This window comes from Taudactylus pleione, unplaced genomic scaffold, assembly GCF_031769625.1.
Source record: "Taudactylus pleione unplaced genomic scaffold, aTauple2 ptg000408l, whole genome shotgun sequence".
Taxonomy (NCBI): domain Eukaryota; kingdom Metazoa; phylum Chordata; class Amphibia; order Anura; family Myobatrachidae; genus Taudactylus; species Taudactylus pleione.
The window spans coordinates 7944260-7958603 of record NW_028284810.1 but is presented as its reverse complement, the minus strand read 5'-3'; the positions used below and the strand labels follow the sequence as shown (position 1 = coordinate 7958603).

The 14344-nt window shown below is 47.1% G+C and overlaps 1 protein-coding gene across 2 annotated transcripts in view; it reads left to right on the top strand.

Annotated features, from left to right (window-relative positions):
• The window catches only part of LOC148506305 (uncharacterized), a 103072-nt gene that overhangs the window by 78726 nt on the left and 10002 nt on the right, over nt 1-14344 (top strand). For both annotated transcript variants that reach the window (XM_088446970.1, XM_088446969.1), the window contains exons 28-29: nt 4232-4438; nt 11596-11690. In XM_088446970.1, coding sequence (XP_088303096.1) covers nt 4232-4438; nt 11596-11690 — 302 coding nt within the window. The remainder of the gene's footprint in view (nt 1-4231; nt 4439-11595; nt 11691-14344) is intronic.

The window sequence follows — 14344 nt, the reverse complement described above, 5'->3', positions numbered from 1 at the left end:
CTTTGGTTATCAAGGGGCTACAAGCTCCTCCATTTGAACCTCTGGACTCTGTTGATTTGAAATGATTGACAGCGAAGACACTTTTTCTCCTCGCTATCTTTCTTGTCACTCCCCATTTTTTTTTTTTCCACCAGTTTAGAGCTATTCTCTGTACAGGGGAGGGTTACCTTCCAAAGGTAGTGTCCCTTTTTTATGTGAATGAAAAGATTGTTTTTCCAGTTTTTCAATCTTCAGACATTTTGGTAGGTTAAGCATCCCTGGATGCGGTTCATGCTCTCCGTACATATATGTGGAGCGTACAAGCTCTGCTAGAAAATCAGATGCTCTTTTTGTGCTATATGGTTTTCACAAACGAGGATGGCCAGCTAACAAACAGACTCTGGCTCGATGGTTACGTATGACCATCGTATGACCATCTCTCAGGTGTACACACAGGCTGATCTCCCTGTCCCAAACACGGTGACAGCATATTCTACTCGGTCTGCGGGGCCATCGTGGGCGTTTTAGTTGTGGTGCCTCTGCTGAACAATTGAGCAAGGCAGCCACGTGGTCTTCTGTCCACACTTTTCTAAGATTTTACGACTTTTTTTTACGATTTTTCTTTGATACTTTTGCTTCTCAGGATGTTTCCTTTGGGCGACGAGTTCTCCTTTCTGCTCAGGAGCGACCCCCACCCTTAGGGGAACTGCATTGTCCTTCCTTCTCCTGCCTGGGCTTGTTTGTAGAACTGAATGCCTGTTGCCAGGGGCGGGGTATATGTGGACGAGGACCATGAGGCATCCTGGGAGCTGAAGGCTTAACTGTTTGGTGCCTGGATCACTCCAACCACATTATCCCCATGGTATCCCTATGGACTTCTAAGAAAAACAGTTATCAATGGTAAGTCTACCATAACTCTTCTATTGCCTTCTGCTTCAGAATTACACAGTACAGTGCTATGTATATTGAATGCAATCCTCATGATATCTTCTTATTTTGTTGCTGTGCATTGTACTACTTTTTGCTGAGAAATAATTGTTATGTTTGCATTATATTTTCAGTATTTTTTCACCTGGTAAATGTAAGCACATTTGCATATAACCAAGTGTATAGTATTGCATGCTGGAGGTACTTGCAGATTTGGACGCAAGTTACCGATGCAGAGTTGCCTGCAAGCGCCTTCTTACTCCAGCAGTAAACGGGAGCATTTGCACCTGGAAAATGACAGCAGATGTGGCTTCACAATGATACAAGAAATGCTCACAAATCAGTGTATACTGTGTAACCCCCCTTTTATCATTAAAGGGTCACCAGGTTACTAACTCCTTTGTTACTCCCAATGTACCCACCCTTCGCATTCCTCTAAGTGGTGTACATCCCATTGTCAGTGCCTCCACCCAAGCTAGTCCTCAGTGACTTAAGGCTGGCCTGGGACAGCCTATCAATGTTGTGCGCGATGTAGTGTGCATTCAATGCAAAATATATTACAGTATACTTTAGGGTTACTTTCACCACCTGCTCCCTTTCTTTCGGTAGGCTTCTCCACGCTGTCCTCCTTACGTTATCAGCTCCAGATAAATAAACATATACATAGTTGATTTACCATATATTACTTTATATGAAGAACTTAAATGAAAGTTATTCCCATACGTAAGTATTCACTTTACATTTGAGTTAACATTAATGAAAATGTAGTAACAATATTATTACAATTTACAACTTATACTGGATACATGCATAGTGTAAGTACTAGGACTAAATAAAATGCTTGTCCTTGTCCCAAATATTGTTAAGTTCTTTTTCCACAGGTGTCCTCTCTGTTATATAAGTTTAATCGTGCTGTCTGTCCTCCTTTGGACTTTTGTATCCGAATAACTTTTCCTTGCTTGGATTTTAGTCTCTGATATCCAATGTATTGTCAAATGCTAGACAAGGTACGAGGAGCTCTCACTGAAAAGTTATTTTGTTGAACTACCTTGACATTTCATTAACTTTTCTCCAGATACTACTACAATAATTCCCTGTGGGGGTTAAACTGCAATAGCCAGAAACAAGGCTGTGTGCCTGGTATATTGACCACTTTCCCTTCCTGCTGTAGATTTTCACTTTCCAGTCTAGTGACTTGTATAATAAATATCTCCCCTGGGACCTCTAAGGGGTTACACTGTAGCTCTTTCACTTTGACATTTAACTCCTGACTATAATATGTTCTGCTTGAAGCAATGTTAATAGTTAGTAATCATCCTGTCAGAGTCCATGCACATATACTGTTTGGACCCAGGATAAGCTGATGCTCTCTACACTGATGAATATAGTGCCTTTTATATTTATAGGGCTATTAATTGCCTCTCCTGGAACTGCTTTCCGGTACTAGTATAAAATGTGCTGCTCAGTCTCCAGCAACATGTGTGAGTGTGTTGGGTTAATATTTACTCACACTAGGCTTAGCGCTACTGCTGCAGCCTTCCCAGTGTTAAGTCTCCGCCTACAGACCTCCTGCTTCCAGCTGACGGAGAAGTCCCTTTCCAATCAGCGGCTCCCAGCCTGGTAAGCATCAGACGCTGCAGCTGCTGTTCAGTTATGAGGGCTGGCTTAACACACGTAGCTGTCAGGCAACCATCGGTTTACCACAGAAACCAGCCATTTCCTTCCAGCGCTGCCCTGACGGGACTCCTGCTATGTCAGCAGCGCAGCTGACACCCAGCCACTCAGCGCTACCTCCAGGTAGCAGCCCCATACTGGCACACTAACGCTACTCCTGAGCACCGCTGCTCCTATCGGTGAGTAGCTATGTGTGCCATGGAGGGTGAACTGCAGTAGCTCCCTCTCTGGCTCTGCCCCCCTGCGCCCGGCAGCCTAACGCTGCTCACTGGCCGCTCGGGTCACAGGAGAGCAGGCACTGGAGGGAGGGAACACCAGACTGGCCCCCACTCTGCTGTCAGTTCCTTTTATATGTTTTTCTGTCCCTGCCCCTCTTTTCCTGACAGGAACCTAACCACTCCCAGCCATATCACTCCGCCCACTTTTTCTCCTGTGCATGTGCATCTCATACATACATTGTGCACATCCTCACCACAGAGATAGAAAAAAAGTACCACATAAAGTTATATGCAAATACATTAAATACATATATACATATCATGAACTACAATACTCCATTATAAATACATGACACACACATACATTTTACCTCATAAATGGCATTTTTCTGTAAATAGATGAATGAAAATATATACCTGTTTCAATTGTATATATGAATTATCTCCGTAACCCTAACCAGGGTTACAACTGCATGGCATATTTTGAATTGGGGGCAGGTATGGGCATGTGGCAGAAACTGGTGACCATTGAAGAGGCATGTATGGTGGTCTGATGACATGTGGGGAGATTGAGAGGCACTGAAAGGGCATGTGTGCTGGTCTACACATATTTTTTTTGTCACGGACGATGGTCTGGCTCCTAAACTTTGAATCTGGCTCCTAGATTTGACAAAAATGTGTTTAGCCCTGCACGGGCGTATTGAGAGGAGGGGACCAATGTGCCTTCCCTGTCTGGGGCCCTTTCCTCTCTCCCCAGCAGCCGGTGGCGCACTGACTGCAGCAGTAGACTCTGGGCACTAGCTATCGGGAATATGGCGTGGCCGCTATTTTCCTGGCGATTTCCCTACTGCGCATGTGCAAAACGCCGGGAAAATGTCGACGGCCATTTTCCTGGCATTTTGTGCAGCGCTGCTACAGCCGACATGGGACTTCGGAGAGATAAGTTTCAAAAACTATGGGTGTGTTGTGTGGGTCCCCCCTGGCCCCAGGGGCCTGTGTGCACCGCACACCCTGCACCCATTATAGATACGCCTCTGTAGCCCTGATTTTATATATATATATATATCTATCTATCTATCTATCTATCTATATATATATATATATATATATATATATATGAATAGACAGCATTGCAATGCATGTGTATCTGATCGCAACTGCAAATGATAGTGGGTGTGGGGTCATTTTAGGTATTTCCCATACCCATTTACACATTTTGTCTAGTATTACAAGAAAGAAAATAGCAACACGCGTATTTTGATGGTGGGGTGTAACAACCCAAAAGCAAAAAATTAGCAGGAATTCGCAGCCGACCTTAACGTAGTTTTTTTTTTAAAACTTCATTTAATTCTCACAGTGATAGCACTGCATTGGTTTTGTATACAATATACTTGCAGTAGTGTGGATTCACTCTGTGTTTTTGTATTTTGTAGGTGATTGTGTGTTCGTATTATGCACACCATCTCTGTGTGTTCAGCTTGGACACTGTAAGCCATCTGCATACTCTGGAGGACAAGACATCAATGCTTTTCTTGCACAATGCTGCACTGACACATAATGGCAGCTTCTTGGCTCTCTCCAACTACTGTGATGTCAACAAAATTAGTTACGTAACTCTCTGGGATCTTCAAAATGGCCTGGTAATGTACTAATAGTATTGTGTTTTACTTTATCTACTGTATCCTATGGTTAAAAATACAAAATAATACCAAACACATTGCTCAAGTGCAAGTACAGTACTGTAGAAAGCGTGTGTGTGGATGCGCAAATATCTTTCTTTTGAAAGGCTGATAAAGAGTGTGTCCATCTCTGTAGTCTGTCTTCTTTCACTGCCTGGGGATAAGGTCTGTTGAGAGACACTTTGATTACCGAATGTAAGTGCTGTGCTAAAGACTTCTGTTTTTGAGAGGGACGTTAGGTCCCTCCAATCTTAGAGAGGGAATCTTATTGTTACATTCGAGCCAGACAGGCCAAGATTTACTTTTATGTTGTGTTGTGTTTATTTCTTCTTCAGGGTCCACAAGGATCACTATAGGGAAATGTGGTTGGAGTGATCCAGGCACCAAACAGTTAAGCTTCCAGCTCCCAGGATGCCTCTGGTCCTCCTCAACATATACCCCACCCCCGGCCACAGGCATTCACTTTTTTGTTTGGTGCAGCAGGATCAGTTGCACCTTCTAACAGGGGGACTGTTTAGCAGTCCCAAGCTTTTATTTTTTCTTTCTTCAGAGCAAGCAGCACTAGGCGTCCTAATGGATGCCGATGCTGCTGCTCCACCTACCTCCGCCAGAGCTGCAACACCAGTAACCAGCCTGATGATTTTGGCGGGTACCAGCAGAGCTCAACTAGCGGTGATGCTGGGTCCCAGGACTGCAGCCGGGAACATGGAGATGCAGGTAAGGCACTCGCGTGAAACGACGTATGGCAGTCCGTATCTCCGGCGGCGGAGACCCGCCGGAGATTGCTATGGTTGGGGTGACCGGTGTTTCCGCTCCCCCATTAAGACCACTGGGGCATATTTGTCTGGCGCCGGGGAAGGTAGTAGCGGTTGCTACGGGATACCAGTGCTCTTCCCCCGGCAGCCTCTCCCCCAGCCCAGACGGCGATCCATCCAAGGTTTTCCCGCGTCTGGGTTGCTCCTCCTACCCTCCTCTGTATATGAGATGCCCAGCGACCACTTGTCAGTGCTCTGCTGAAGCTGCTGGTCTCAGGAGGTTTTGGGTCTAGTCTCCCTGTATACCTCTCCCCAAAGGCCAGGTTATACAGTGCTCAAATCCTACCAAACCTTGTGTTTTGAGTAGTTGATTCAGAGCCCATTGCAAGTATATTGTATGTGACATGCTAGCTCTGCTGTGTTGATAATGCGTTTATTTTCTGTACAGTCAGTTATAACTCTTACTGCTATTTCTCCTCAACCCTTTGCTACAGGTGTTTGGGAAATGCTTCCACCCATAATGGGGTACCCATAGCTGTTTCAGCCTGCTATGTTTGCCCCCCTATACATCGTTCCTGGATGGATGTTCATGCCCACTCAAGTCAGAGTACAGCTCAGTCAGCTGCTGCGTTTCAGCAAATGTTGCAGGCAAACAGACCGGTAGACATTAAAGCGCTTAAGTGGACAGTATCATCTTGTCAGTCCGCCCAGCTTGTAGATTTTGACGCATCATCAGAGGAGTCAGATGATGCCCCAGGTTCTTCTCCAGGATCTATCTCAGGAGAGGAGGACCATCCTTCTACAGTGGATGTTCCTTCCTTGGTGAGGGCGGTCATATCAATTCTAAATATAGAGGATGATGAGCCAGCTCCTAGACCTAAGGCTCCGGTGTTTAAACACCAGAAGGTGGTTAAAGCTCAGTTTCCTAAGTCTGAGTAGCTCACTGAATTCATGGGGGAAGCATTGAGTACTCCTGATAAACTGTTCCATGTTACAAAAAGATTAGCATATTTGTATCCTCTTCCACCTACCGAATGTACTTGGTGGGACGACCTCCTACTGTGGATGCTCATGTGACACATTTAGTCAGGAGCACTACGTTGCCTATACCGTCCACATCTTCCCTTAAGGATACCACAGATAGAAGACTTGAAACCTGTCTTAAATCTGTGTTTTCATTGTCTGGAGCTTTTACCCGGCTGGCTATGGCTGCGGCCTGAGGGCCTGATTCAGTCGGCTCCATTGTGCGCATTCGCGAGACCCACATAGCGACGGGCAAGCCATCGCTATGGGTCTCGCTACAAGGTGGTGTGCTGTCGATGTTGAGTTGCTGCCCAGACGGAGGCGTTCCCATGGGAACACCTACCGTCTGGAGCCGGCCCTCACAAATGATGTCAGTGGGAGTGCTTTTGGCTCTGATAGAGCCAAAAGCACTCCAGGGCTTGCGGAAATGAGACCCTACTACAGGGTCTCATCGCAAGCCCGATGGTCACGATGGTCTTGACCATCGCGACCATCTTTTTGGCCGCTCGCTATAGCTGTGGGTGGTCACCCACAGCTATGCGAGCGGCCGGGAGGCCGCTCTAAAAAAAGAGAGGGAGGGCACTGATTCAGAGCGAGCGCTCTGAGAGAGCGTCCGGCTCTGAAGCAGGCCCTGAGTATCCAAGGCTGTTAAAGAATGGATGGGGGCATTGGAAGACACTCTACCAGATGCTACCAGAGAACAGCTGACATATATCTTGCATATATGAGAAGCGGCCTCTTATTTGGGAGAAGCTGCAATAGATGCTGGACTCCTGGCTAACTCAGCATCGGCAGTTTCAGTTGTTGCTCGTAGAGCCCTATGGTTAAGGTCATGGAAAGCAGATGCAGGATCCAAAAAGGCTCTAGAATCCCTACCATTTTATGGAAACATACTATTTGGAGCAGAATTGGATAAGATAGTGGCTACTCTGGCAGCCTCAAAATCTGCCAGTCTGCCATCAACAGCTACATCTAAGCCTAGGCAGTACTCTTTTTGGTCCTTTTGCCTCAGGGAAGGACAAAAGGACAGCTTTTCTCCAGACTCTAGTTCTCGCAGGACCACCAAGCCGCAAACTAAGAAGTCTTGGGTGGTCAGACGTCCCTTCGCCTGATGGGGTGAGCCTCCTCCTGGGGGATCCCAGGGTGGAAGGCTGACTTCTTCAATTTTCAGACTACTGGCATCAAACAACAGATGCCTGGGTCTAAGAAGTGGTCTCTCAGGGGTATGCCCTCACCTTCCGGAGGCATCCTCCCTTGAAGTGTTTTTGTACAATATCGCCATCAAGGCCTTGGCCCTCCAGGAGGTTATTTACTCCCTGTTGCATGCAGGGGTGATAATCCTGGTTCTTGTGGGTCAACAAGGAAAGGGTTATTATTCCAATCTGTTTTTGAGTCAGAAACCAAGTGGTTCTCATCGCCCTATTCTAAATCTGAAAACCCTCAACAAGTTTATCCATGTACCCAAGTTCCGTTTGGAGACTCTTTGGTCAATTGTTCTGGCAATGGAACCCGGGGATTTTATGGCTTCCCTGGACATTCAGGATGCGTATCTGCATGTGCCTATTATGCCATCCCACCAACAATATCTACTGTTTGCTGTTATGCAGCAGCATTACCAATTTAAGGCACAGCCCTTTGGTCTGTCAAAGACCCCTCGGGTCTTCACCAAAATAATGGCAGTTACAATGGCCCACCTCAGGGAGGGAAGAGTCAGAATACTGCCATATTTGGATGACCTTCTGATATTGGCACAGTCTCCAACTTTTTTACAACGCCATCTCCAATGGACCATTGCCTGCCTAAAGACGCACAGCTGGATCATCAATTAAAAGAAGTCCTCCCTTTCTCCAATACAGCAGATGGTACATCTGGGGGCACTCCTGGATTCTCAGGCACAAAGGGTGTTTCTGCCAGGAGACAAGATTTCGGCCCTATTATTGTAAGTGCGTAAATTGCTCCACGGTGGAACGGGCTGTATCTTCTAATACGGTCCCAAAGAATCCTTCTTACTCTGGCTTTTGCTCTCATGGTGGCTACAAAGGTCTCATCTGGACAAGGGTCACACATTCTGGATTCCAAAATGGGTGCTCCTTACCACGGACCCCAGTCTTCGTGGATGGGTCATGGTGACAGGTCATCATACCTTTCAGGGAAGATGGAAAACTCAGGAAAGTCACCTGCACATAAACATCCTGGAATTCTTGCAGTATACAAAGTGCTCATTCTGGCACAGGACCTCTTCCAGGGCAGACCGGTCCAGATCCAGTCCGACAACGCGACCACAGTAGCCTATCTCAATCATCAGGGAGGCACACAAAGTCAGGTAGCCATGAGGGAAGAGGCAAACATTCTGATAAGGGCAGAACGTCATCTTCTGGCTATCTCGGCAATATTCATCTCGAGAGTCCTCAACTGGGAACCGGACTTATTAAGTCATCCGGACATACACGCCAGAGAGTGGGCTTTCAACTCCTGGTGAACAAATGGGGCCTACCAGATGTAGACCTCATGGCCTCACAAACTACAAGATCCCCAAGTACAGGTCCAGGACCAGAGACCCCTCAGCCACCTTCGTGGAGGCGTTGGCAGTGAGGTGGGACTTCAAGCTGGCGTACCTCTTTCCTACAATTTCCCTTCTCCCAAGGGTTCTCAGGAAATTCAAGCAGGAAGGCGGCACAGTAATACTGCTTGGCCCAGGCGCCATTGGTTCACCGACCTACGTAGTCTATCCATAGACATTCTGTTTCCTCTTCATCTATGGCCGGATCTGTTAGTGCAGGGTCCCTGCTTGTATCCGGACCTACCTCGTCTGTCTTTGATGGTGTGGCTCTTAATTCTTCCATCTTAAGAGCCAAAGGTTTCTCCAGCTCTGTGATTCAGAAAATGCTTAGGGCACAAAAACCTTCCTCTTATCGCATCTATTACAGAGTTTGGTAGTCTTTTGGTAAATTATGTTCCCACAGAAAGTATGACCCTAAAGGTTCCCGGGTACTTGTTTTTCTCCAGGCTGGGTTAGACCTTGGTCTCCGCCTGGCCACCCTCAGAGTGCAGGTTTCTGCACTGTCAGTCTGGTTCCAGAGAAAGCCTTCCTCTACCCGCATCTATTACAGAGTTTGGCACTCCTTAGGGTCATACTGTCATACTCTCTGTGGGAACACCATTGAGCAAAGGTGTTTATGGTTTCTCGGGTACTTGCTTTTCTCCAGGCTGGGTTAGACTTCGGTCTCCATCTGGCCACCCTGAGAGTACAGGTTTCTACCCTGGCAGTTTGGTTCCAGCAAAGGATCGCTTCTCTACTGGATGTTAGAACTTTTTTTTCAGGATGTTCTCCAAGTTCAGCCACCTTTTGTCCCTCTGGTGGCAACGTGGGATTTGTCTTTGGTTCTCAAGACTCTATAGGCTCCCCCATTTGAACCTCTGGACTCAGTAGACTTTTAAGTGGTTGACAGCGAAGACACTTTTTCTCCTCGCTATCTCTTCTGCATGCAGAGTCTCTGATTTGGCAATGTTCTCTTGTCACTCCCCTTTTTTGATTTTTCACCAGGATAGACCTGTCCTCCATACACGGGTGGGTTACCTTCCTAAGGTAGTATCTTGTTTTCATGTGAATAAAGAGATTGTGGTTCCGGCCTTCCAGTCTTCAGACCTTTCTGCAGGTGAAGCCTCCCTGGATGTGGTTCGTGCTTTCCGTATCTATGTGGATCATACAAACTCCTTTAGAAAATCAGATGCTCTTTTTGTGTTGTATGGTTTTCACAAACGAGGCTGGCCAGCTAACAAACAGGCTCAGGCTTACATGCAGGCTGATCTCCCTGTTCCAAACACGGTGACAGAACATTCTACTCGGTCTGTTGGACCATCGTGGGCGTTTCGACATGGTGCCTCTGCTGAACAATTGTGCAAGGTGGCCATGTGGTCTTCTGTCTACGCCTTTGAAACCTTTGCCTCTCAGGATGCTTCCTTTGGGCGGTGGATTCTCCTTTCTGCTCAGGAGTGTCCCCACCCTTAAGGGAACTGCTTTTTCACATCCCCATGGTGATCCCTGTGGACCCCCTATGGACCCTGAAGAAGAAAATAAGATATATGGTAGACTTACCTTTGTTAACTCTATTTTTCTTCAAGGTCCATAGGGTCCACAGGGCACCCACCCTGATGCACGTGGCTTCATTGGGTATTTTTCTCTCGGTCACAGATTCCCTCATCTTCTGTGAGAGTGTTTCAGGTGTAAATTGCCCTTCCTTCTCCTCTTTCCTTCTCCTGCCTTGGGCTTGTTTACAAAATTGAATACCTGTGGCCGGGGGCGGAGTATATGTGGAGGAGGACCCGAGGCATCCTGGGAGCTGAAAGCCTGTTTGGTGCCTGGATCACTCTAACCACATTTCCCCATGGTGATCCATGTGGACCCTATGGACCTTGAAGAAAGAGTTAAGTGTAAGTCTACCATAACTCTTATTTTTTGTGTTACAAATAAAATTAGCTGTGGTTACTTGTACCAATACCCTGGACTGGTGCACTACTACTTGGCTGAAAAACACCTTTTTTGACTAGGATGCAGGTAGCCCTGATTAAGTTGCAACAAAATTATGCAGACAACAGGGAGGGTAGACTTCTAGCATATACAGATGTATTCTTGTACACCTAATGCCTATATGCCATATGGCAGGAGACGCCCGGTGCGATTGAGCCAATCCGAGAGGTGTAGTATACCATCTTTTTCTTAAAATGTTGCTCCTTATTCGCATCACATATGCAAAAAACACTCCAAAGTGTACAGTGTACTAGAGACACTGGGCTGCAACTTTAACCTCACACGAATAGTTTTAACCATGTACAAAGTCGCAGATGAAGCACAATGAAACTTGGTGTGAGAAAAAACCGCGGACGCTGCATTGTAGCACTTAACATACAGATTGAAACTCATTCGCACACAGATGTACAAATGTCACGCAGCATATTGTACTCTAGCAAAGTAGTTTTATAATTTCCAGTTGTTTTATTTATATGAATAAGACGCACATTTTGAGTGAGAAAGATGCTGGGCGCAGCTGAGTCGCCCGGGACTTGGCGACGTTGACAGAGGCTGTTTGGTGCCACTGAAGCTACAGTGTGTGAGAACCATGTTTAAACTACGAAGGGAAAACACTCTTATTGGTCATTCCAGTTAATGGATTTCAAACCTGCTTTATATCAAAGTATTTGTGTCACGAACATTACTGTCGCTCTGTTATGTTAGTAATGTCTGCCATCTTTCTTGTGACCTGCACAGCACCAGAATAATAGGTATCTGTATCACAATATGGTCTCCCCTGTGAACATATGGATTTTATTTTTCACTTATAGGTAAAGAAACGGCTAAAAAATGAACCTAATATATGTTGTATGGCTATTACTGATGAAGCTGATAGGATTGTCTTCGGAGTGACCTCAGGGAACAAGTAAGGAGATGACTTCCTCAGTGGTCCTGCAGATGCTATACCTAAGATATTATCACCAGATGAAGCTAGTGGTACTGTATATCACTAAGCTATGCTTCTCAGATTCTACTTCTTCCCTTGCTAGTTATGTCACTCAAAGGCTCTATTGGGGGGCGATTCAATTGAGTACTTTAGATGGGTTTAGTATCTTTGCACGGCTAAACAGAGTGCTGTCGCGCGCGTACACGTGGCACGGGCGCCCAAACGAGCAACTACTGATCTGTACCATCTGGCACCTATTACAAGAAATTAATCTCCCTACAAGGGGAGATCAATGTGTAGGTCAAAGTGGCGGTATGGAAAATGTAGGTGAAAGGAATTTGATAATGCCAGTAAAGCAAACTGCAGTATACCAGACCACTATATATGCCATTTTACTCTTAGCTCTGCTGGACCTAAATATCTTTGTGTCATTTTATTTATTGACAGTTAGTTCTTCTCCAGGGTCCATAGGGCTCCTCAGGGAAACCTTGGGGGGTGTAGGTGGTGGTTGAGGACCAGGCACCACGCAGTTAAAGTTTCCATGATGCATTGGTCCATCCCCCAATACCCCGAGCCAGAGGCACCTCAGTTTCGTCGGTGCCCGCCGGAGTCGGGTCACCATTATCCAGTGGGCTGCTTAGGCAACCCAAATAGTTTTTATTTTATGATTTTTTCATTTGATATTTTCCTGCTGAGCATGCAGCTGCAGACTGTCCACCGGACGTCTGCTCTGCCGCTCCGTCACCCCTCCGGGAGCCGCAACGCCAGCTTTTGCTGGGGATTTTGGCGGGCATCCCAGGGTCCTCGCTAGCTGGCCCCGCAGACGGACCCAGACTACAGCCCGGACGCAAAGGGGACAGGTAATGCGGGTCATCGCTTGTGGTGACCCACGGATTGGCAGTCATACCTCCGATCTCAGGGGACAGACCGGAGGCGCCTATGGTGAACACAGGCTTTGTCCAAAGTGATCCACTAGACCACAGGTTCTCAAACTCGGTCCTCAGGACCCCAAACAGTGCATGTTTTCCAAGTCTCCTCACAGAAATTATTAGCTCCACCTGTGGAGCAATGTCAAATGTGTCAGTGAGCAATGAATACACCTGTTGCTGGGTGATCTGCAAAACGTGAACTGTGTGGGGTCCTGAGGGCCGAGTTTGAGAACCACTGTACTAGACCACCGGGAATCCAGCGTCCCTGTGGTTAAAAATCAGCATGGGGACTTTCTTATCTTATTCTTTTTTCTCCTACCACCCCCGGTCCCCCATAAGCCCACACCTATCTCTTTTTCCCAGTACAGTCGTATCGTTTGTATTATCTCTTATTTGTTGTTTATATTTATTACAGACAAATTTTCTATAGTATTTATAGAGTTTTCAATGTGAATATTGTCTACAATGCTATTGATATTACTTATGTGCTTTGCAGTCACTATATGGTCCGTGCTATGGGCCTGATTCAGAGCCGGACGCTCTGACCAGAGCGCTCGCTCTAAATCAGGGCCCTCCTACATGAAAATGGAGCGGCCTCTTGGACGCTCGCATAGCTGTGGGTGACCACCCACCGCTATAGCGAGCGTCCATGATGATGGTCGCGATGGTCAAGACCATCGCGACCATCGGGCTTGCGACGGAGACCCTGCAGTAGGGTTTCGCTGCCGCAAGCCCTGGAGTGATTTTGGCTCTATCAGAGCCAAAATCACTCCCACTGACATCACTACTGATGTCAGTGGGGCCGGCTTCAGGGAACGCCTCCGTCTGACAGCCACGCCCCCGGCATGCCCACCAAAGGGGGCGTGCTGTCAATCAACATCAACAGCACGCCCCCGTTGGTGCGAGACCCAGAGCGACGGCTACCCCGTCGCTAGCCGGGTCTCGCGCATGCGCACGACGGAGCTCCCTCCATCATGCGCATGCGCAGTAGGGCACCATCGACCCGCTTGCGAGCGGGTCTGAATCAGGCCCAATGTTCCATGTATTATCTTTATAAGTTACAGACTACTAAGTGGAGAATCTGGGCCTGATTCAGAGGCGCTCGTAAGTGGCCGCTCGTTCGCTCCGAGCGATGTTCGCACATCTGTGCATGCGTATGGTTGTAATGCGCATGCGCCAATCAGTCATTGCGGTCGGAAATCGTGTGTTCGCAAAATTGCGAGTGCCTGCTAATTTGAGTGACAGAATGAAGCATTTGTGGGTGGTAACAGGGGAAGGGGCTTGAAAACGGGGAGTGGAGATCTGAACGCAGGCGTGCCAAACGGTCAAAACGGGCGTTTTAAGGGTGTGCATAATTAACAAAGCAGCGTCATTGGCCACGTCACTTGGTTGTCTCTTAGCCTGAACTGTTCGCATGATTGCGGTAGGAAAATCCTACCACAAGCACTGCGAGCAGTTCAGACGCCTTTCGATGTACTCGATTAATCTAATAAATAGCAGAGATGACGTATGATGCGAACGGCCAGGGGGCGTCTTTACAAAATAGCGAGCGCATATTTCGTTTGCTCGCTCAGACATAGAGGCGTCAACAGACCGCAAAGAGCGAGCGCTCTATTTAAATATCCGGCCCCTTTTTCTGAACGAGCGAGCGCAAATAGCGTCCGGCTCTGAATCAGGCCCTCTGTCTTTTATTGTATGACATAC